The 24,337-nt window shown below is 43.3% G+C and overlaps 1 protein-coding gene across 1 annotated transcript in view; it reads right to left on the reverse strand.

Annotated features, from left to right (window-relative positions):
• LOC140195825 (uncharacterized) overlaps positions 1 to 24,337 on the reverse strand; it is a 100,226-nt gene that overhangs the window by 69,047 nt on the left and 6,842 nt on the right. Inside the window, exon 3 of the mRNA XM_072254459.1 lies at positions 19,540 to 19,713. Coding sequence (XP_072110560.1) covers positions 19,540 to 19,713 — 174 coding nt within the window. The remainder of the gene's footprint in view (positions 1 to 19,539; positions 19,714 to 24,337) is intronic.

The following is a 24,337-nucleotide window of genomic DNA, read 5'->3' on the forward strand; positions in this document are numbered from 1 at the left end:
TTGGCACAAGGACTCCCAAATCCACTTGATCTCAGATTTTTTGATTTCCTCCCTCATTAGGAAATAGTCTGCACATCTACAGTATTTCTACTACCAAAGTGGAGAACCATGCACTTTCCAACATTGTATTTCATTTGCCACTTTCTTGCCCATTCTCCTAATCTGTCTAAGTCCTTCTGCAGCCTACATGTTTTCTCAACACTACCTGCCCCTCCACCAATCTTTGTATCATCTGCAAACTTGACAACAAAGCCATCTATTCCATTTCTAAATTATTGATATACATCATAAAAAGCGGTCCCAACACCGACCCCTGCAGAACACCACTAGTCACTGCCAGCCAACCAGACAAGGATCCTTTTATTCCCACTCACTGCCTCCTACCAATCAGCAATGCTTTAACCATACCAGTAAATTTCCTGTACTACCATGGACTCTTAACCTGGTAAGCAGCCTCATGTGTGGCACCCTGTCAAAGGCCTTTCCAAAGTCCAAATATACAATATTTACTGCATCCCCTTTATCTGTCCGACATGTAATCTGCTCAAAGAATTCCAACAAGTTCATCAGGCAAGATTTTCCCTAAAGAAAACCATGCTGACTTTGTCCTATCTTGCCCTGTGTTACCAAGTACTCCATAAAATCATCCTTAACAATTGACTTCAACATCTTCCCAACCACTGAGGTCAGGCTGACTGGTCAATAATCTCCTTTCTTAAAGAGTGGAGTGACATGTGCAATTTTCTAGTCCTCTGGCACCATGCCAGAGTCCAATGATTTTTGAAAGATCATTACTTATCCTCGCACAATCTCCACTGCTACCTCTTTTAGAACCCTAGGGTGCAGTTCATCTGGTCTGGGTGACTTATGTACCTTTAGGTCTTTAAGCTTATTGAGCACCTTTTTTCTTGTAATAGTAGGGTTCTCACTCCTCTTCCTCAGACCCTTCAACATCAGGCATACTGCTTGTATCTTCCACAGTGAAGACTGATGCAAAATACTCATTTAATTCATCTGTCATCTCCTTGTCCTGTTGTTGTTTTCAGTCCATTGTAAGTCATTCCTACAATCGCCAAGGTCCTTTTCCATAGTGAATACTGAAGCAAAGTATTCGTTAAGTCTGTTATCTCTGGTTCCATACACACATTTCATGAACATTTGGAGAGGTATAATATGATTAGGAATAGTCAGCATGGTTTTGCCAAAGGCAGGTCGTGCCTTAAGAGCATGATTGAAATTTTTGAGGGTGTGACTAAACACATTGATGAAGGTAGAGCAGTAGATGTAATGTATATGGATTTCAGCAAGGCATTTGATAAGGTACCCCATGCGAGGCTTATTGAGAAAGTAAGGAGGCATGGGATCCAAGAGCACCTTGTTTTGTGGATCCAGAATTGGCTTGCTCACAGAAGGCAAAGAGTGGTTGTAGACGGGTCATATTCTGCAAGGAGGTTAGTGACCAGTGGTGTGCCTCAGGGATCTGTTCTGGGACCCCTTATCTTTGTGATTTTTATAAATGGCCTGGATAAGGAAGTGTAGTAGTAGTAGTAATAGTAGTAGTAGTAGTAGTAGTAGTAGTAGTAGTAGTAGTAGTAGTCATACTTTATTGATCCCAGGAGGAAATTGGAGGGATGGGTTAGTAAATTTGCTGATGACACAAAGGTTGGGGGTGTTGTGGATAGTGTGGAGGGTTGTCAGAGGTTACAGCGGGACATCAATAGAATGCAAAACTGGGCTGAGAAGTGGCAGTTGGTGTTCAACCCAGATAAGTGTGAGATGGTTCATTTTGGTAGGTCAAATATGATGGCAGAATATAGTATTAATGGTAAGACTCTTGGCAGTGTGGAGGATCAGAGGGATCTTGGGGTCCGAGTCCATAGGACATCCAATGCTGCTGCGCAGGTTGACCCTGTGGTTAAGAAGGCATACGATGCATTGGCCTTCATCAACCATGGGATTGAATTTAAGAGCCAAGAGGTAATCTTGCAGCTGTATAGGACCCTGCTCAGATCCCATGGAGTACTGTGAGCAGTTCTGACTCACCTCACTACAGGAAGGATGTGGAAACTATAGAAAGCGTGCAGAGAAGATTAACAAGGATGTTGCCTGGATTGGGGAGCATGCCCTATGAGAATAGCTTGAGTGACACTCACAACACGCTGGAGGAACTCAGCAGGTCGGGCAGCATCTGTGGAAAAGATTGGTCGACGTTTCGGGCCGGAACCCTTCATCAGGGCTGTAGAGGGAAGGGGCAGAGGCCCTATCACTTGAGTGAACTTGGCCCTTTCTCCTTGGAGCGGTGGGGGATGAGAGGTGACCTGATAGAGGTGTATAAGATGATGCGAGGCATTCACCATGTGGATAGTCAGAGGCTTTTTCCCAGGGCTGAAATGGCTAACATGAGAGGGCAGTTTTAAGGTGCTTGGAAGTAGGTACAGAGGAGATGTCAGTGGTAAGTTTTTTTATGCAGAGAGTGGTGAGTGAGTAGAATGGGCTGCCAGTGACGGTGGTGGAGGCGGATACGATAAGGTTTTTTAAGAGACTCCTGGAGAGGTACGTGGAGTTCAGAAAAATATAGGGCTATAGTAACCCTAGGTAATTTCTAAAATAAGTACATGTTCAGCACAGCATTATGGGCCAAAGGACCTGTATTGTGCTGTAGGTTTTCTATGTTTCTATGTAAACATTTTACAAATTGAACATAACATCCCAACTCTTGTACTCAGTACTTTGATTTCTGAAGGTCAATGTGCCAAAAGGTTTCTTTATGCCCTATCTACCTGTGACTAGTTTAACATAGATCTCTAAGATGGTGAAAAAGGCATATGAGGTGCTGACAGTTTATTAGTCAAGGTATATAAAAGCATGGGATTCATGGTACAACTACAGTACTGTGAAAAAAGGCTTAGGCACATATATATAACTAGCCTGTCTAAGACGTTTGCACAGTATTGTAATTTTATGTATGTGAGTGATGATCAACCTTATTCTGACATGGGTCTCTACTGGGGACTGAGAGTGGGAAGGGGGCAGGGAGAGGGGAATCATGGTTGGGCAAAGGGGAAGGGAGAGCGGAAGGAGTGGGAAGCACCAGAGAGACACTCTGTAATGATCAATAAAGCAATTGTTTGGAATCAAATGTTGCCTAGAGTCTCAGTGTATCTGAATGCACGCCATTCCCCCGCACCTGGCATTTTCTCTGCCACCTGTCCCAAGCCCCTCCCACAGCGCTCTACCCTTGCTATTCCCGACATCCTTTGCTCCCGCCAGATTTACAAACTCTACATTGACAAATACAGTACTGCGCAAAAGTCTTAGGCACCCTAGATATACAGTGCCTATAAAAAGTATTCAAACCCTCCACCCCGGAAGTTTTTATGTTTAATTGTTTTACAAAATTGAATTACAGTGTATTTGATTTGGCTTTTTTGACACTGATCAACAGAAAAAGATTCTTTCATGTCAAAGTGAAAACAGATCTCTACAAAATGATCCAAAATAATTACAATTATACAACACAAAATAATTGATTGCATAAGTGTTCGCCCCCTTCAAGTCAGTATTTAAGGTTTGGCAGCAATTACAACCTTAAGTCTGTGTGGATAGGTCTCCGTTGGCTTTGTACATAGAACATAGAATAGTACAGCACAGTACAGGCCCTTCGGCCCACTATGTTGTGCCGACCCTTAAACCCTGCCTCCCATATAACTGACATACCTGGAAGGAAAGGGCACATACATGAGGATGTTGTTTGTTGATTATAGCTCCACTTTTAATACTGGGTTTTTATCCCCAGCAAGCTCATCTCCAAACTCCACCAGCTAGGCCACAGTTCATCACTCTGTAACTGGGTCCTGAATTTCTTGTCAGAGCGTTCACAGGCAGTGAGACTGGGCCCTCACCTGTCCTCCACTACTATCCTGAACACTGGTACACCACAAGGTTGTGTATTGAGTCCCACACTCTACCCCCTCTTCACTTATGAATGTGTACCTGTATTTAACACCAATACCATCATCAAATTCACAGACGACACAACAGCAATCGGGTTGATCTCCAATAGAGACAAATCGGCGTACAGAGCGGATGTACAGAACCTCCTGAGCTGGTGCTCAGAGAACAACCTGTTTCTTAATACAGCAAAGACTAAGCAGCTAATTATCAACTTTGGAAAGTCACGGGATGATGAGTACGCTCCAGTCTACATTAATGGAGATATAGTGGAGAGAGTGTCCAGTTTCAGGTTTCTGGGAATACACATCTGAGAAGACCTTACATGGTCCACTAACACCACAACAATAGTTAAGAAAGCACAGCAACACTTGTTTTTCCTCAGGATGCTGAAGAGAGCTGGTCTACCCGAACAGATGCTGGTGACCTTTTACTGCTGCACCACATCTTAACATTCTGTATCCCTGTGTGGTATCTCAGTTGTACAGCAGCTGATAGGAAAGCACTTCAGTGGGTCATCTCTAGAGCACAGCAGATCATCAGGACACAGCTCCCAGCCCTGGAGGACACCTACAGCTCTTGCTGCCTAAGGAAAGCTACAAGTATCTGTAAGGACAATACACACCCATGCATTCATCTGTTTGACCTTCTTCCATCTGGCAGATGTTATAAGATTTTATATGCCCGCACTTCTGGACTGAAAAATAGCTTTTTCCTCAGAGCTATAATTGCTCTGAACCAATCGATCAAGCATCATCCATAAATTGTTATATTGCTACTTTTAATACTGGTTTTATGGCTGTCATGCATCTGAGTTGCACTTTTGTACTGCTGGACATTGCTTGTGTTGGCTGGTTACTTGATTTTATTTATTGTTTATTTATTTTATTTGTTGTTTTATAGCATTGATTACGAGAGTTGCAAACTCATTTTTGCTGTATTGGTGCATGACAAATTGTACTATGCAATGACAATAAAGATATTTCATTTCATTTCATTTTTCCCCATTCTTCTTTACAAAATTGCTCAAGGTATGTCAGATTGCATGGGGCTAGTGAGTGAACAGCCCTTTTCAAATCCATGCACAAATTCTCAATTGGATTGAGTTCTGTACTCTGACGTGGCCACTCCAGGACATTAACCTTGTTGTTTCTAAGCCAATCCTGTGCAGCTTTGGCTTCATGGTTAGGGTCATTGTCTTGTTAGAAAACAAGTCGTCTCTCAAGTCATAGTTCTCTTGCAGACTGCATCAGGTTTTCTCTGTATTTTGTTGCATTCATTTTACCCTCCACCTTGACAAGCCATCACCATGCTTCATGGTAGGGAAAAGAAAAAATATGAAAAATTAGGGAAAAGATGAAATATGAGGGCAAACTAGCCAATAATATAAAGCAAGATACCAAAGGTTTTTTCAGTTATATAAAGAGTAAGAGGAGGTGAGAGTTGATATTGGACCACTGGAAAATGATGCTGGTGAGGTAGTAATGTAGGACAAAGAAATAGCAGATGAATTTAATGCGTACTTTGCATCTGCTTTCATGGTGGGAGACACGAGCAGTATGGTAGAAGTTCTTGAGTGTCAGGGAGCAGGAGTGAGTGCCATTGCAATTACAAAGGAAAAAGCGCTAGGCAAACTCAAAAGTCTTAAGGTGGATAAGTCACCTGGACCAGATGGACTACATCCCAGAGTCCTGAGAGAGGTTGCTGAAGAGATAGTAGATGTATTGGCATGACCTTTCAAGAATCACTTGATGTTGGCATGGTTCCACAGGACTGAAAAATTGCAAATGTCACTCCACTCTTTAAGAATGGAGAAAGGGAAAATAAAGGAAATTACAGACCAGTTAGCCTAACCTCAGTGGTTGGGAAATGTTGGAGTCTATTATTAAGGATGAGGTTTCGAGGTACTTGGAGACTAATGATAAAATGGTTTCTGTAAAGGGAAATCTTGCCTGACAAATCTGTTAGAGCTCTTCAGACAAGTAACAAGCAGGGCGGACAAAGGAGAGGCAGTGAATTTCATTCACTTGGATTTTCAAAAGGCATTTGATAAGGTGCCACACATGCGGCTGCTTAACAAGATAAAATCCCATGACATTGGGAAAGATACTAGCATTGATAGAGCAATAGCTGACAGGCAGGAAGCACCTTGTGGGAATAAAAGGGGCTATTCTGGTGGCCGCCAGTGACAAGAGGTGTACCTCAGGGATCAGTATTGGGATGGCTACTTTTCACATTGTTTGTCAATGATTTAGATAATGAAATTGATGGCTTTGTGGCCAAGTTTGGTGATGATACAAAGATATATGGGGGTTAGGTAGTGATGAGGAAGCAATGTGATTGCAGCAGGACAGACAAATTGGAAGAATGGGCAAAAGAGTGGCAGGACCTTCAGGGTAGTAATCTCAGGATTGCCGCCTGTGCCACGTGCTAACAAGTGCAGGAATAGCATGATCAGGCATATTAATGCGTGGCTAAGAGACTGGCATAGGGGGCAGGGCTTTGGGTTCCTGGATCACTGGGGCCTCTTCCGGGGGAGGTATGACCTGTACAAAAAGGACAGGTTACACCTGAACCCAAAGGGGTCCAACATCCTTCCAGGCAGGTTTAATAGAGCTGTTAGGGAGGGTCTAAACTAATTTGGTAAGGGGATGGGAAAGATAGGGCTGAGGAAGGAGAAAGCAGAAATAAATCAAAGATAGCGTGCAACAGAAATGATAGAAAGGACAGGCAAGAGATGAGGCATAATCACAGCCAGTGGGATAAGTTACAGGGCATAGAGGCGTGGTGCGGTTAAAACAGAAAACAATAAATATTGGACTGAAGGTGTTGTATTTGAGTGCACACAGCGTAAGAAATAAAATGGACGATCTTGAAATTCAACTACAGATTGGCAAGTATGACGTTGTAGCCAACTCTGAAACTTGGCTAAAGGATGGCTGCCATTGGAAGCTGAACATCCAAGGATATACGGTGTATCGGAAAGATAGGATGGTAGGCAGACGGGGTGGTGTGGCCCTGTGTATAAGAAATAATATTAAATCATTAGAAAGGGACGACATAGGATAGAAAGGTGTAGAGCCTCTATGAGTTGATTTAAGAAATGGCAAGGTAAAAGGACCATAATGGCAGTTGTATACAGGCCTCCAAACAGCAGCCGGGATGTTAGATTAGATTAGGAGGACATGCAGTCCTCTTTTATTGTCATTTAGTAATGCATGCATTAAGAAATGATACAATGTTTTTCCAGAATGATATCACAGAAACACATGACAAACCATCTTAAAAACTAACAAAAACCCCGTAATTATAACATATAGTTACAACAGTGCAAAGCAATGCTGTAATTTGATAAGAACAGACCATGGCGCGGTAAAAGTCTCAAAGTCTCTCAAAAGTCCCATCATCTCATGCAGACGGTTAACCTCCAGAACCGCCAACTTGCCGATGCAGCATACTGGAAGCATCCGACCACAGTCCGACTCCGAGTCCGTCCGAAAACTCTGAGTTTCCAACCAGCTCTGTGACACCGAGCACCGAGCACCATCTCTGCTGAGCACTTCGACTCCGGCCCCGGCAACAGGCAATAGGCAAAGCCAAGGATTTGGGGCCTTCCCCTCCAGAGATTCTCGATCGCACAGTAGCAGCGGCAGAGAAGCAGGCATTTCAGAAGTTACTCCAGGTGTTCCTCCGTGCTTCTCACAGCTGTCTCCATCAAATCTGGATTGTGCACGGCCCCCTAGTTAACACATATCGATATCAATTCGGAACGGCCGCGCGCGCTGCGTCGCGCCGCCATCTTCTCCTCCTTCCTTTTGTGGATTACAAATTACAGCAGGAGATAGAAAAGGCATGTCAGAAGGGCAATGTCACGATAATCATTGCGGATTTTAACATGAAAGTGGATTGGGAAAACCAGGCTAGTACTGAGACCTCAAGAGAGAGAAGTTGTAGAATGTCTAAAGGATGGCTTTGTAGAAGAGCTTGTTGTTGAGCCCAGTAGGGGATCGGCTGTGCTGGATTCATGCCATGATCAGGAGGTGGTAAGAGAGCTTAAGGTTAAGGAATACTTAGGGAACAATGATCACAATATGATCGAGATTCTTTTGAAATTTGAGAAGGAGAAACTAAATTCCAGTGTGTCGGTATTTCAGTGGAATAAAGGAATTTACAATGACATGAGAGGGGAACTGTCCAAGGTTGACTGGAAAGGGACACTAGCAGAAAGAACAGCAGAGCATCAGTGGCTGGAGTTCCTGCGAGAAATGAGGGAAATGCAAGACAGATATATTCCAAATAAGAAGAAATTTTTGAATGGAAGAAGGACATTACCGTGGGTGACAAGTGAAGTCAGAGCCAAATTAAAAGCAAAAGAGAGGGCATACAAGGAAGCCGAAACCAAAGCTAGCGGGAAGATAGAGAATTGGGAAACTTTTAAAAACTTGCAAAAGGAAAGTGAGAAGGTCATTAGGAAGGGAAAGATTAATTATAAAAGGAAGCTGACAACTAATATCAAAGAAGATACTAAAAGCTTTTTTAAGTATAAAAAGGGTAAAAGAGAGTTGAGGGTAGATATAGGATGAATAGAAAATCACGCTGGAGATATTGTAATGAGAGACACAGAGATGGCAGAGGAACTGAATGCGTATTTTGCATTAGTCTTCACAGTGAAAAACATCTGCAATATACCAGACATCCAAGAGTGTCAGGGAAGTGAAGAATGTGCAGTGAAAATTACGACTGAGAAGGTGCTCAGGAAACTTAATGGTCTCAGGATACATAAATCTCCTAGACCTGATGGAATGCACCCTCAGGTTCTAAAGGACGTAGCTGGACAGATTGTGGAGGCATTAACAATGATCTTTCAAGAATCGGTAGATTCTGGCATTGTACTGGATTTCTGGAAAATTGCAAATGTCACTCCACTATTTAAGAAGAGTGGGAGGCAGCAGAAAGGAAACTATAGAACTGTTAGCCTAACATCAGTAGTTGGAAAGTTGTTGGAATCGATTATTGAGATTACGGAGTACCTGGAGGCATATAATAATATAGGCCAAAACCAGCATGGTTTCCTGCAAGGAAAATCCTGCCTGACTAACCTACTGCAATTTTTTTAAGGAAATTGCAGCAGGGCAGACAAAGGAGATGCAGTGGATGTGGTGTACTTGGATTTTCAGAAGGCCTGTGACAAGGTGCTGCACATGAGGCTGCTTAGCAAGATAAGAGCCTATGGAATTACAGGCAAGATACTAGCATGGGTGGAGCACTGGCAGAAAACAGAGAGTTGAAATAAAGGGATCCTATTCTGGCTGGCTGACGGGTAACCAGTGGAGTTCCACAGGGGTCAGTGTTGGGACCACTGCTTTTTACGATGTATGATTTGGACTATGGGTTTAATGGAATTGTGGCTAAATTTGCTGATGATACAAAGATAGGTGGAGGAGTGGGTAGTGTTGAGGAAACAGAAAGCCTGTAGAGAGACTAGATAGTTTAGGGGAATGGACAAATAAGTGGCAAATGAAATACAATGTTGGAAAGTGTATGGTCATGCACTTTGGTGGAAGAAAAAAATGGGCAGACTATTATTTATATGGGGAGAGAATTCAAAATGCAGAGATGCAAAGGGACTTCGGAGTCCTTGTGCTGAATACCCTAAAAGTTAACTTCCAGGTTTATCAGTGGTGAGGAAGATGAATGCAATGTTGCCATTCATTTCTGGAGGTATAGAATATAAGAGCAGGGATGTGATGTCGAAGCTCTATAAGGCACTTGCGAGACCACACTTGGGAGTATTGTGAGCAGTTTTGGGCTCCTTATTTTAGAAAGGATATACTGACCTCGGAGAGGGTTCAGTGAAGATTCACGAGAATGATTCCAGGAATGAAAGGGTTACCGTATGAAGAATATCTGGCAGTTCTTGGGCTGTATTCCCTGGAGTTCAGAAGAATGAGGGGGGATCTCATAGAAACATTCTGATTGTTAAAAGTCCTGAACAGATTAAATATGGCAAAGTTATTTCCCAAGGTAGGGGAGTCCAGGACAAGAGCGCACGACTTCAGGATTGAAGGACGTCCATTTAGAACAGAGATGTGGAGAAATTACTTTAGTCAGAGAGTGTAAATCTATGGAATTTGTTGCCACAAGAGGCTATGGAGGCCAAGTCATTGGGTGTATTTAAGACAAAGATAGATAGGCTCTTGATTAGCCAGGGCATCAAAGGGTATGGGGAGAAGGCAGGGGAATGGGGATGACTGGAAGACTTGGATCAGCCTATGATTGAATGGCGGAGCAGACTCGATGGGCCAAATGGGCTACTTCTGCTCCTGTATCTTATGGTCTTATAGATGGAATACAGAGTTGAGAAGTGTATAATAATGCAATTTTGTAAAATGAACATTAGTGCAGACTATTATCTAAATGGTGGGAAAATTCAAACATCGGAGGTGCAGGGGGACTTAGGAGACCTTGTGAAGAATAATATGGGCTGCCTTAATGACTATCGCCCGGTAGCATTCACATTGACAGTAATGAAATGTTTTGAGAGGTTGATCATGACTAGATTGAACTCCTGCCTCAGCAAGGACCTGAACCCATTACAATTTGCCTATTGCTATAATAGGTCAACAGCAGATGCAATCTTAATGGCTCTCCATATGGCTTTAGGCCACCTGGACAATGCAAACACCTATGTCAGGATGCTGTTCATCGACTATAGCTCAGTATTTAATACCATCGTTCCCACAATCCTGACTGAGGAGTTAGAGAACCTGGGCCTCTGTACCTCCCTCTGCAATTGGATCCCCCGCTTCCTACTAGAAGACCACAATCTGTGCAGATCGGTGATAATAGAGTTATAGAATAGTACAGCACAGTACAGGCCCTTCGGCCCACAATGTTGTGCCGACCCTCAAAACCTGCCTCCCATATAAGCCCCCTCCTTAGATTCCTCCATATACCTGTCTAGTAGTCTCTTAAACTTCACTAGTGTATCTGCCTCCACCACTGACTCAGGCAGTGCATTCCATGCACCAACCACTCTCTGAGTAAAAAACCTTCCTCTAATATCCCCCTTGAACTTCCCACCCCTTACCTTAAAGCCACGTCCACTTGTATTGAGCAGTGGTGCCCTGGGGAAGAGGCGCTGGCTATCCACTCTATCTATTCCTCTTATTATCTTGTACACCTCTATCATGTCTCCTCTCATCCTCCTTCTCTCCAAAGAGTAAAGCCCTAGCTCCCTTAATCTCTGATCATAATGCATACTTTCTAAACCAGGCAGCATCCTGGTAAATCTCCTCTGTATCCTTTCCAATGCTTCCACATCCTTCCTATAGTGAGGTGACCAGAACTGGACACAGTACTCCAAGTGTGGCCTAACCAGAGTTTTATAGAGCTGCATCATTACATCCCGACTCTTAAACTCTATCCCTCGACTTATGAAAGCTAACACCCCATAAGCTTTCTTAACTACCCTATCCATCTGTGAGGCAACTTTCAGGGATCTGTGGACATGTACCCCGAGATCCTTCTGCTCCTCCACACTACCAAGTATCCTGCCATTTACTTTGTACTCTGCCTTGGAGTTTGTCCTTCCAAAGTGTACCACCTCACACTTCTCCAGGTTGAACTCCATCTGCCACTTCTCAGCCCACTTCTGCATCCTATCAATGCCTCTTTGCAATCTTTGACAATCCTCTACACTATCTACAACACCACCAACCTTTGTGTCATCTGCAAACTTGCCAACCCACCCTTCTACCCCCACATCCAGGTCGTTAATAAAAATCACAAAAAGTAGAGGTCTCAGAACAGATCCTTGTGGGAGACCACTAGTCACAACCCTCCAATCTGAATGTACTCCCTCCACCACCACACTCTGCCTTCTGCAGGCAAGCCAATTCTGAATCCACCTGGCCAAACTTCCCTGGATCCCATGCCTTCTAACTTTCTGAATAAGCCTACCCTGTTGAACCTTGTCAAATGCCTTACTAAAATCCATATAGATCACATTCACTGCACTACCCTCATCTATATGCCTGGTCACCTTGTCAAAGAACTCTATCAGGTTTGTTAGGCACGATCTGCCCTTCACAAAGCCATGCTGACCGTCCCTGATCAGACCATGATTCTCTAAATGCCTATAGATCCTATCTCTAAGAATCTTTTCCAACAGCTTTCCCACCACAGACGTAAGGCTCACTGGTCTATAATTACCCGGACTATCCCTACTACCTTTTTTGAACAAGGGAACAACATTCGCCTCCCTCCAGTCCTCCGGTACCATTCCCGTGGACAACGAGGACGTAAAGATCCTAGCCAAAGGCTCAGCAATCTCTTCTCACGCCGTGTGGAGCAGCCTGGGGAATATTTCATCAGGCCCTGGGGACTTATCTGTCCTAATGTATTTTAACAACTCCAACACCTCCTCTCCCTTAATATCAACATGCTCCAGAACATCAACCTCACTCATATTGTCCTTACCATCATCAAGTTCCCTCTCATTGGTGAATACCAATGAGGACCTACTCATTGAGGACCTCACTCACTTCCACAGCCTCCAGGCACATCTTCCCACCTTTATCTCTAATCGGTCCTACCTTCACTCCTGTCATCCTTTTTTTCTTCACATAATTGAAGAATGCCTTGGGGTTTTCCTTTACCCTACTCGCCAAGGCCTTCTCATGCCCCCTTCTTGCTCTTCTCAGCCCCTTCTTAAGCTCCTTTCTTGCTTCCCTATATTCCTCAATAGACCCATCTGATCCTTGCTTCCTAAACCTTATGTATGCTGCCTTCTTCCACCTGACTAGATTTTCCACCTCACTTGTCACCCATGGTTCCTTTACCCTACCATTCTTTATCTTCCTCACCGGGACAAATTTATCCCTTACATCCCACAAGAGATCTCTAAACATCGACCACATGTCCATAGTACATTTCCCTGCAAAAACATCATCCCAATTCACACCCGCAAGTTCTAGCCTTATAGCCTCATAATTTGCCTTTCCCCAATTAAAAATTTTCCTGTCCTCTTTGATTCTATCCTTTTCCATGATAATTATAAAGGCCAGGGAGCGGTGGTCACTGTCCCCCAGATGCTTACCGACTGGGACATCTGTGACCTGACCCGGTTCATTACCTAGTACTAGATCTAGTATGGCATTCTGCCGGTCGGCCTGTCCACATACTGTGACAGGAATCCATCCTGGACACTCTTAACAAACTCTGCCCCATCTAAACCCTTGGAACTAATCAAGTGCCAATCAATATTAGGGAAGTTAAACATATCCTCCTCACTGACAATCAATACTGGCACACCTCAGGGGTGTGTGCTTAGCCCACTGCTCTGTTCTCTATACACACATGACTGTGTGGCTAGACATAGTCAAATATCATCTACAAATTTGCTGACAATACAATCACTGTTGGCAGAATCTCAGGAGGTGACGAGAGGGCGTACAGGAGTGAGATATGCCAATTAGTGGAGTGGTGCTGCAGGAACAACCTGGCACTCAACGAAAGTAAGATGAAAGAGCTGATTGTGGACTTCAGGAAGGTAAGACAAAGGAACACATACCAATCCTCAGACAGAGATCAAAATTGGAGAATAAGCAAATTCAAGTTCTTGGGTGTCAAGAGCTCTGAGCATCTAAACTGGTTCCAACATATCCATATAGTTACAAAGAAGGCAAGACAGCAGCTATACTTCATTAGGAGTTTGAAGAGATTTGGCACGTCAACAAATACACTCAAAAACTTATATAGAGAATTCTGACAGGCTGCATCACTGTCAGGTATGCGGGGGGAGGCCTACTGCACAGGACTGAAAGAAGCTGCAGAGGGTTGCAAATCTAGTCAGCTCCATCTTGGGCACTAGCCTACAAAGTACCCAGGACATCTTCAGGGAGTGGTGTCTCAGAAAGGCAGCGTCCATTATTAAGGACCTCCAGCACCCAGGGCATGCCCTTTTCTCACTGTTACCATCAGGTAGGAGATACAGAAGCCTGAAGGCACACACTCAGCGATTTAGGAACAGCTTCTTCCTCTCTGCCATCCAATTCCTAAATGGATATTGAATCCTTGGACACCACCTCACTTTTTTTAATACGGAGTATTTCTGTTTTTTGCATTTTTTTAAATCTATTCCATATACGTAATTGATTTACTTGTTTGTTTATTGTTGTTATACGTTATTATTTTTTTCTCTTTTATATAATGTATTGCATTGAACTGCTGCTGCTAAGTTAACAAATTTCACATCAACTGCCGGTGGTAATAAACCTGATTCTGTGAGGCTTCCAGAAGGTTAATTCACAGGTTTAGCATGTGGTAAAGAAGGCAAATGCAATGTTGGCATTTATTTCAAGGGGGATAGAATATAAAAGCAAGGAGATAATGCTGAGCCTTTATAAGGCACTAGTCGAGTCGTACTTTGAGGACTGTCAACAGTTTAGGGCCATGTATCTCAGAAAGGAAGTGTTGTCATTGGAGAGAGTCCAGAGGAGGTTCACGAGGATTATTCTGGGAATGAAAGGGTTAATGCATGAGGCGAATTTGGCAGCTTTGGGCCTGTACTCACTGGAATTTAGAAGAACGTGTGGGGATCTCATTGATACCTACGGAATGTTAAAAGGACTAGATAAGGTGGATGTGAAGAGGACATTTCCTATGGTGGAAGTATCCAGAACTCGAGGGACAAGCTTCAAAATTGAGGGGCCACCTTTTAGAACAGAAATAAGGAGGCAAACACGAGGAAATCTGCAGATGCTGGAAATTCAAGCAACACACACAAAATGCTGGTGGAATGCAGCAGGCTAGGCAGCACCTATTGGAAGAGGTACAGTCGGCGTTTCGGGCCGAGACCCTTCCTCAGGACACAGTAAGGAGGAACCTTTTTTAGCCAGAGAGTGGTGAATCTGTGGAAGGCTCTGCCACAGACTGCAGTGGAGGTCAAGTCTGTGGGTATACTTGATCATTTCCCGATCGGTCAGGGCATCAAAAGATACAGCGAGAAGGCAGGTGTATGGGGTAGAGTTGAATCCAGGAGCAGCCATGTTGGAATGGCCTATGTCTTATAATTCAGAGAAGGAAGACTGAGAGTCTGAGTCTCCAAGCCTCCCGGACGTCCACATCTGCGCCAGGTGCGCCGAGATGCAGCTCCAAAGAGACCGCGTTAGGGAACTGGAGCTGCAGCTCGATGACCTTCGGCTGGTCAGGGAGAGTGAGGGGTTGATAGAGAGGAGTTACAGGCAGGTGGTCATACCGGGGCCACGGGAGGAAGACAACTGGGTCATGGTTAGGAGGGGGAAGAGGAAGAGTCGGGTACTAGAGAGTACCCCTGTGGCTATGCCCCTTGACAATAAGTACTCCTGTTTGAGTACTGTTGGGGGGGGGGACAGCTTACCTGGGGGAAGCGACAGTGGCCATGCCTCCGTCACAGAGTCCGGCCCTGTAGCTCAGAAGTGTAGGGAAAGGAAGAGGAGGGCAGTAGTAATAGGGGACTCGATAGTAAGGGGGTCAGATAAGCGATTCTGTGGACGCAGTCCAGAGACCCGGATGGTAGTTTGCCTCCCTGGTGCCAGGGTCCGGGATATTTCCGATCGTGTCCAAGATATCCTGAAGTGGGAGGGAGAGGAGCCAGAGGTCGTGGTACATATAGGTACCAATGACATAGGTAGGAAAAGGGGGGAGGTCCTGAAAGGAGAATATAGGGAGTTAGGAAGGGAGTTGAGAAAAAGAACCTCAAAGGTAGTAATCTCGGGATTACTGCCTGTGCTACGCGACAGTGAGAGTAGCAATGCAATGAGGTGGAGGATAAATGCGTGGCTGAGGGTCTGGAGCAGGGGGCAGGGATTCAAGTTTTTGGATCATTGGGACCTCTTTTGGTGCAGGTGTGACCTGTAGAAAAAGGACGGGTTACACTTGAATCCTAGGGGAACCAATATCCTGGCGGGGAGATTTGCGAGGGCTACTGAGGTGACTTTAAACTAGAATGGTTGGGGGGTGGGAATCAAATTAAAGAGACTAGCGGAAAGAGATTAGTTCACAAATAGAGAAAGCTAGTAGACAGTGTGTGAGGGAGGATAGGCAGGGGACAGAGATCAGGAGCACGCAGACCAAAGGTGTAGGGAACAAGGAAGAAAAAGATAACAAGTTGTTTGCTCCATTAAGGATAAAAAGAGAGTAAGAGGTGGAGAGTTTCTTAAATGCATCTATTTTAATGCCAGGAGCATTGTAAGAAAGGTGGATGAGCTTAGAGCATGGATTGATACCTGGAAATATGATGTTGTAGCTATTAGTGAAACGTGGTTGCAAGAGGGGTGTGATTGGCAACTAAATATTCCAGGATTTCGTTGCTTCAGGTGTGATAGAATAAGAGGGGCAAGAGGGGGAGTGTTGCATTGCTTGTCAGAGAAAATATAACAGCAGTCCTCTGGCAGGATAGATTAGTGGACTCGTCCAGGGAGGCTATTTGGTTGGAATTGAGGAATAGGAAAGGTGTAGTGACGCTTATAGGGGTGTATTATAGACCACCTAATGGGGACCGAGAACTGGAGGAGCAAATTTGTAAGGCGATAGCAAATATTTGTAGTAAGCACAAGGTTGTGATTGTGGGAGATTTTAATTTTCCACACGTAGACTGGGAAGCCCATTCTGTAAAAGGGCTGGATGGTTTGGAGTTTGTCAAATGTGTGCAAGATAGTTTTTTGCAGCAATACACAGAGGTACCAACTAGAGAAGGGGCAGTGTTGCATCTCCTGTTAGGGAATGAGATAGGGCAGGTGACGGAGGTATGTGTTGGGGAGCACTTCAGGTCCAGTGATCACCAATACCATTAGTTTCAATATAATTATGGATAAGTATAGGACTGGACCCAGGGTTGAGATTTTTTATTGGAGAAAGGCTAACTTTGAGGAGATGCAAAAGGATTTAGAAGGAGTGGATTGGGACAATTTGTTTTATGGGAAGGATATAATAGAGAAATGGAGGTCATTTAAAGGTGAAAATTTGAGGGTACAGGATCTTTATGTTCCCGTTAGGTTGAAAGGAAATGTTAAAAGTTTGAGACAGCCATGGTTTTCAAGGGATATAGGAAACTTGGTTCGGAAAAAGAGAGGGATTTACAATAAATATACGCAGATTGGAGTTAATGAGATGCTCAAGGAATATAAAGAATGTCAAAAGAATCTTAAGAAAGAAATTAGAAAAGCTAAAAGAAGATACGAGGCAGCTTTAGCAAGTAAGGTGAAAATAAATCCAAAGGGTTTCTACAGTTATATAAATAGCAAAATGACAGTGAGGGATAAAATTGGTCCCTTAGAGAATCAGAGTGGATGGCTATGTGCGGAGCCAAAAGAGATGGGGGAGATTTTGAACAACTTCTTTTCTTCGGTATTCACTAAAGAGAAGGATATTGAATTGTGTAAGGTAAAGGAAACAAGATGGGTAGTTATGGAAAGTATTACGATTAAAGAAGAGGAAGTACTGGCGCTTTTAAGGAATATAAAAGTGGATAAGTCTCCGGGTCCTGACAAGATATTCCCTAGGACCTTGAGGGAAGTTAGTGTGGAAATAGCAGGGGCTCTGACAGAAATATTTCAAATGTCATTAGAAACGGGGATGGTGCCAGAGGATTGGCGTATTGCTCATGTGGTTCCATTGTTTAAAAAGGGTTCTAAGAGTAAGAGTTGCCTGGGTTTCATCTCCTAAGTGACAGAGAAAGGTTGAACAAGTTAGGTCTCTATTCTTTGGAGCATAGAAGGTTGAGAGGGGACTTGATAGAGATGTTTAAAATTATGAGGGGGATTGATAGAATTGATGTGGATAGGCTTTTTCCATTGAGAGTGTGGGAGATTCAAACAAGAGGACATGGGTTGAGAGTTAAAGGGCAAAAGTTTAGGGGTAACATGAGGGGGAACTTCTTTACTCAGAGAGTGGTGGCTGTGTGGAACGAGCTTCTAGCAGAAATGGTTGAGGCAGGTTTGATGTTGTCGTTTAAACTTAAATTAGATAGATATATGGACAGGAAGGGAATGGAGGGTTATGGACCGAGTGCAGGTCGGTGGGACTAGGTGAGAGTAGGAGTTTGGCATGGACAAGAAGGGCCGAGATGGCCTGTTTCCGTGCTGTAATTGTTATATGATTATATGGTTATGGTCTAATAGGAATGGTGTGTTTTTGATGATGTGAGGTGTTTGGCTTATGCCAAATATAGCATTCAGTCTGATGGCCAAAATGCCCAATTTTAGTTTCATCAGACCATAGAACCTTCTTCCAGCTAACTTCAGAGTATCCCACATGCCTTCTAGCAAACCCTAACTGAGGTTTCATGTGTGTTTTTTTTCTTCAGTGGCTTTCTCTTTGCCACTCTCTCATAAAGCTGTGCATGGTGGAGCACAGGGGGCAACAGTTGTTGTAAGCTCAGTCTCTCTCATCTCAGTCACTGAAGCTTGTAACTCCTCCAGAGCTGTCATAGGTTTCTCAGTAGCAACCCCCCCTCCCCTCCACTGGTCCCTTTCTTGAATGGTCACTCAGTTTTTGACCACAATCAGTATTTTTACTACAATCAGTTGAATCACCTTGACTGCATACAGATCTCAAAAAACAGATCTCCATTTTACTAATTATGTTACTACTAAAACCAATTGGCTGCACCAGTGATGATTTGATGTGTCATATTAAAGAGGGGTGAATACTTAGGCAACCAATTATTTTGTCTTTTATATTTGGCTGCTGCTCAAAATTATGGACTACAATATCTCCAAATATAATGGCCAGCAGTAGATTTCCGTCTCTCACATTAATGATGACATATATTATAATAATTAGATGTTATAGATACCAAAATGGACTGTCTATTCTTAGTCGTGAAGAATACTACTTATCCTGTGCCTCATTCACATCAGTGCCTGATCTACATACTGTCAGATTCTATTATTGTGCAACAGTCCATCATTTTTACCTGTGGATATACTGAATAACTGGGCATAGAATTATCTCAAACATTTGTAACCCACTACTTATTGTGGGCAGTCCCAAGATCAAATGTGAAAGGAGGTGGTTTGGGCCTGGTGACTAGCAATCCTGCCCTGTAAAAGCCCAGAGCTACAGAAACACCAACAGAAGCTTTAAAGACCTTATCTCTGAGAGAGGAAAGACCTTTGAAGATGGGTTACACCTGGGAACATCTTCAAAGACCGGCCCAGGATAGAGGACTTCAGTGATCAGCTGTCAGCGGCCTATGCTCTAGTAGGGGTCATGTACTTAAATAAGTGAGTAAGTGTATTACAGTGGCCCAATACACTGATCAGTGTTCAATCTGGAAGTTCGTAATAATTTTAATTTGTCACGTTTTTTTTACTGACCAAAAAGTTCTTCCTCATCAAATAACAAAATATTGAGCCCCACCCTAAACTTTCTGTCTGATGAGTTTTCTAAAGTTCCAGCATTTCCCAGAGGAGCCTTGGGCCTCAGATAGTAACTGAGTGAATTACAACCATTTCTTGGGAATGGTTCTTCAAAGCCATCTACCCATTACAGATCCACCTAGAGCTTAGTGAGAAGACACTGTAACAGTCTTCTGTTTCTTACCACAAGGTGGGTGATCTCCTCAGGCACATGGATTAATTTCGTCCCATGATCTTGTCCCAAGTACAATTTCTCCAGAGAATCAATGCAGCAGATCTCCTGTGGAAAAGTCCGGAACCTGTTTCCAGTCAGACCAAGAACCTTCAGCTTAGTTAAGTTCTTTATTTCGGCAGCCACCTACAAATGACATAAGGTTTTATTTGCCTTCTTGAGAACACTGAGGAGTGAAAAGATTGCTTGTATCACTATAAGAATGTGCCTAGATTCAACAGACTGGCTTACCATAACTGTAAGACATCGGAGCAGAATTAGGCTATTCGGACCATCAAACCTGCTCTGTCATTCCACCGTGATTGAATTATTAACCCTCTCAGCTCCATCTTCCTATCTTTGCCCTATGACATTTGATGCTTTACTAATCAAAATCTGCTTTAAATATACCCAGTGCCTTAGCCTCCACAGACTCTCTACTCTCTGGCTAAAGAAATCCCTCCTCATCTCTGTTCTAAAGGGATCTTCCTTTATTCTGAGGCTGTGCCCTCTCGCCTTCGACTCACCCATGATAGGAAACATACTTCACATCCACTCTATCCAGGCCGTTCAACATTTGATAAGCCAGGGAGAGAATGGACAGGCTAGGACTTCAGAATCAAAATGATTATCACTGACACAGCAGGACAGTGCAAAGACAGAAAATCTATAAATTACCGTAGTAACTAATTAGTGGAAAAGATAGCATTCATGGACCATTCTGAAATCTGATGGCAGACAGGAAGAAGCTGTTCCTAACCAATGAGTGTGTGTCTTCAGGCTTTTTATTCATTGGAGCACTGGAGACTGAAGGGTGATCTCACAGAGGTGTACAAAATCATAGATAGGGAATTGAAAACTGGACGGTATAGGTTTAGGGTGAAATGAAAAAAGATTTAAAAGGATGGTACACATGTGGAGTGAATTGCCCTGTTGTACCTCATTGAGGCAGGTGCAATAGCAACATTTAATAGACACCTGGATGGTACATGGATAGAAAAGGTTTAGAGGAAATATGGACCAAACGCAAATAGGACTAGTTTAAATTGACATTGTTGTTGGCCAAAGGTCCTGTTCATGCAGTATTACTGCAACACTTAAATTAGACAGGATCCTTAAGGAATATAAACAAAGCAATAAAGAACCAAAGTAGGGAATCAAAAGGCACATAAAGGGCACTTAAATTCCTTGGTGAGTAGGATTAAGGAAAATCTCAAGGCATTTATCCATACATATATTAAAAACTAGAAGGTACAGTACCCACATCCCACCCCACCCCCAGAAATTTTCATGTTTTATTGTTTTACAACATTGAATAAATGGAGTTAATCTGGCTTTTTTGACACTGATCAACAGAAAAAGACTTTTGTGTCGAAGTAAAAACAGATGTCTACAAGGTGATCTAATTACAAATACAGAACACAAAATAATTGATTGCATAAGTATATTCACCCCCATTAATATGACACATCAAATCATCACTGATGCAGATAATTGGATTTAGAAGTCATATAATTAGTAAAATGAAGATCACTGTGTGTAGTCAAGGTGCTTCAAATGATTGTAGTAAAAATACAACTGTATCTGGAAGGTCCAATTGCTGGTGAGTCAGTATACTGGAAAAAAAATACACCGCAAAGACAAAAGAACACTTCAAACAACTCCACAAAGAGGTTATTGAAAAGCACAAGTCAGGAGATGGATACAAGAAAATTTCAAAATCACTGAATATCCCTCAGAGTACAGTTAAGTCAATCATCAAGAAATGGAAATAATATGGCACAACTGTAAATCTGCCAAAAGCAGGCCATCCTCAAAAACTGAGTGACCGTGCAAGAAGGGTGATAGGTGCCCCACTTGAGGCATGAGGGATGAGGTTTCAGGCTACTTGGAGACGAATGATAAAATGAGTCAAGTCAGCATGGTTTCTATAAAGGGAAATCTTGCCTGGCAAATCTGTTAAGAGTTTTCGAGGATGTAACAAGTAGGTTGGACTAAAGAGAGGCTGAGGATGTCATTTACCTGGATTTGCAGAAGATATTTGATAAGGTGCCACACATGATACTGCTTACTAAGGCACAATCCTACGGCATTCGGAAAGATACTGGCATGGATGAAATGACTGACAGGCAGGAGGCAGCGAGTGGGAATAAACGGGCCCTTTTCTGGTTGGCTGCCAGTGACTAGTGGTGTTCCTCAGGGGTCAATATTGGGACTGATGCTTTTCACATTGTTTGTCAGTGATTTAGATAATGAATTGATGGCTTTGTGGCAAAGTTTGAGAATGATGTGAAGGTAGGTGGAGGGGTGGGTAGTGCTGAGGTAACAAGGCAATTGCTGCAGGACTGAGACAAATTGCAAGAATGGGCAAAGAAGTGGCAGGTGGAATACAGTGTTGGGAAATGTATGATAATGCATTTTGGTAAAAGGAACAATAATGCAGACTATTATCTAAATGGAAGAGAAGATTCAAACCTCAGAAGTGGCGAGGGACTTGTGAGCCATCGTGTGGGACTCCCAGAGGGTTGAGTCTGTGATAAAGAAGACAGATGCAATGCTAGCATTTATTTCAAGGGGAATAGAATACAAAAGCAAGGAGATAATCCTGAATATTTATAAGACACTAGTCAGGCTGCACTTGGAGTATTGTCAACAGTCTAGGGCCTCATATCTCTCGCAGAGAGAATGCGTTGTCGTTGGAGAGAATCCAGAGGAGGTTCACAAGGATGATTCTGGGAAAGAAGGGATTAATGTACAAGGAGCATTTGGCTGCTTTGACCCTGTACTCACTGAATGTAGAAGAATGTGGGGGGATCTCATTGAAACCCACTGAATGTTGAAAGGACTGATGTGGCGGTATTTCAGTGGAGTAAAGGAAATTACAGTGGCATGAGAGAGGAACTGGCCAAAGTTGACTGGAAAGAGACACTGGCGGGAAAGACAGCAGAGCAGCAGTGGCTGGAGTTTATGCGAGAAATGAGGAATGTGCAAGACAGATATATTCCAAAAAAGAAGAAATTTTCGAGTGGAAAAAGGATGCAACCGTGGTTGACAAGAGAAGTCAAAGCCAAAGTTAAAGCAAAAGAGAGGGCATACAAGGAAGCAAAAATTAGTGGGAAGAGAGAGGATTGGGAAGTTTTTAAAACCTTACAAAAGGAAACCAGGAAGGTCATTAAGAGAGAAAAGATTAACTATGAAAGGAAGCTAGCAAATAATATCGAAGAGGATACTAAAAGCTTTTTCAAGTATATAAAGAGTAAAAGACAGGTGAGAGTAGATATAGGACCGATAGAAAATGATGCTGGAGAAATTGTAATGGGAGATGAGGAGATGGCAGAGGAACTGAACAAGTATTTTTCATCAGTCTTCACTGAGGAAGACAGCAGTATACCGGACACTCAAGGGTAGCAGGGAAGAGAAGTGTGTGCAGTCAAAATTACGACAGAGAAAGTACTCAAGAAGCTGAATAGGCTAAAGGTAGATAAATCTCCTGGACCAGATGGAATGCACCCTCGTTTTCTGAAGGAAGTAGCTGTGGAGATTGCGGAGGCATTAGCGATGATCTTTCAAAAGTTGATAGATTCTGGCATGGTTCCGGAGGACTGGAAGATTGCAAATGTCACTCCGCTACTTAAGAAAGGGGCAAGGAAGCAAAAAGGAAATTATAGACCTGTTAGCTTGACATCCGTGGTTGGGAAGTTGTTGGAGTCGATTGTCAAGGATGAGGTTACAGAGTACCTGGAGGCATATGACAAGATAGGCAGAACTCAGCATGGATTCCTTAAAGGAAAATCCTGCCTGACAAACCTATTACAATTTTTTGAGGAAATTACCAGTAGGCTAGACAAGGGAGATGCAGTGGATGTTGTATATTTGGATTTTCAGAAGGCCTTTGACAAGGTGCCACACATGAGGCTACTTAACAAGATAAGAGCCCATGGAATTACGGGAAAGTTACATACGTGGATAGAGCGTTGGCTGATTGGCAGGAAACAGAGAGTGGGAATAAAGGGATCCTATTCTGGTTGGCTGCCGGTTACCAGTGGTGTTCCGCAGGGATCAGTGTTGGGGCCACTTCTTTTTACATTGTACATCAACGATTTAGATTATGGAATAGATGGCTTTGTGGCTAAGTTTGCTGACGATACGAAGATAGGTGGAGGGGCCGGTAGTGCTGAGGAAATGGAGAGTCTGCAGAGAGACTTGGATAGATTGGAAGAATGGGCAGAGAAGTGGCAAATGAAGTACAATGTTAGAAAGTGTATTGTTATGCACTTTGGCAGAAAAAATAAATGGGCAGACTATTATTTAAATGGGGAAAGAATTCAAAGTTCTGAGATGCAATGGGACTTGGGAGTCCTCGTGCAGGATACCCTTAAGGTTAACCTCCAGGTTGAGTCAGTGGTGAAGAAGGCGAATGCAATGTTGGCATTCATTTCTAGAGGAATAGAGTATAGGAGCAGGGATGTGATGTTGAGGCTCTATAAGGCGCTGGTGAGACCTCACTTGGAGTACTGTGGGCAGTTTTGGTCTCCTTAGTTAAGAAAGGATGTGCTGACGTTGGAGAGGGTACAGAGAAGATTCACTAGAATGATTCCGGGAATGAGAGCGTTAACATATGAGGAACATTTGTCCGCTCTTGGACTGTATTCCTTGGAGTTTAGAAGAATGAGGGGAGACCTCATAGAAACATTTCGAATGTTAAAAGGCATGGACAGAGTGGATGTGGCAAAGTTGTTTCCCATGATTGGGGAGTCTAGTACGACAGGGC

Source organism: Mobula birostris, chromosome 4 (assembly GCF_030028105.1).
Source record: "Mobula birostris isolate sMobBir1 chromosome 4, sMobBir1.hap1, whole genome shotgun sequence".
NCBI classification, from domain to species: Eukaryota; Metazoa; Chordata; class Chondrichthyes; order Myliobatiformes; family Myliobatidae; genus Mobula; species Mobula birostris.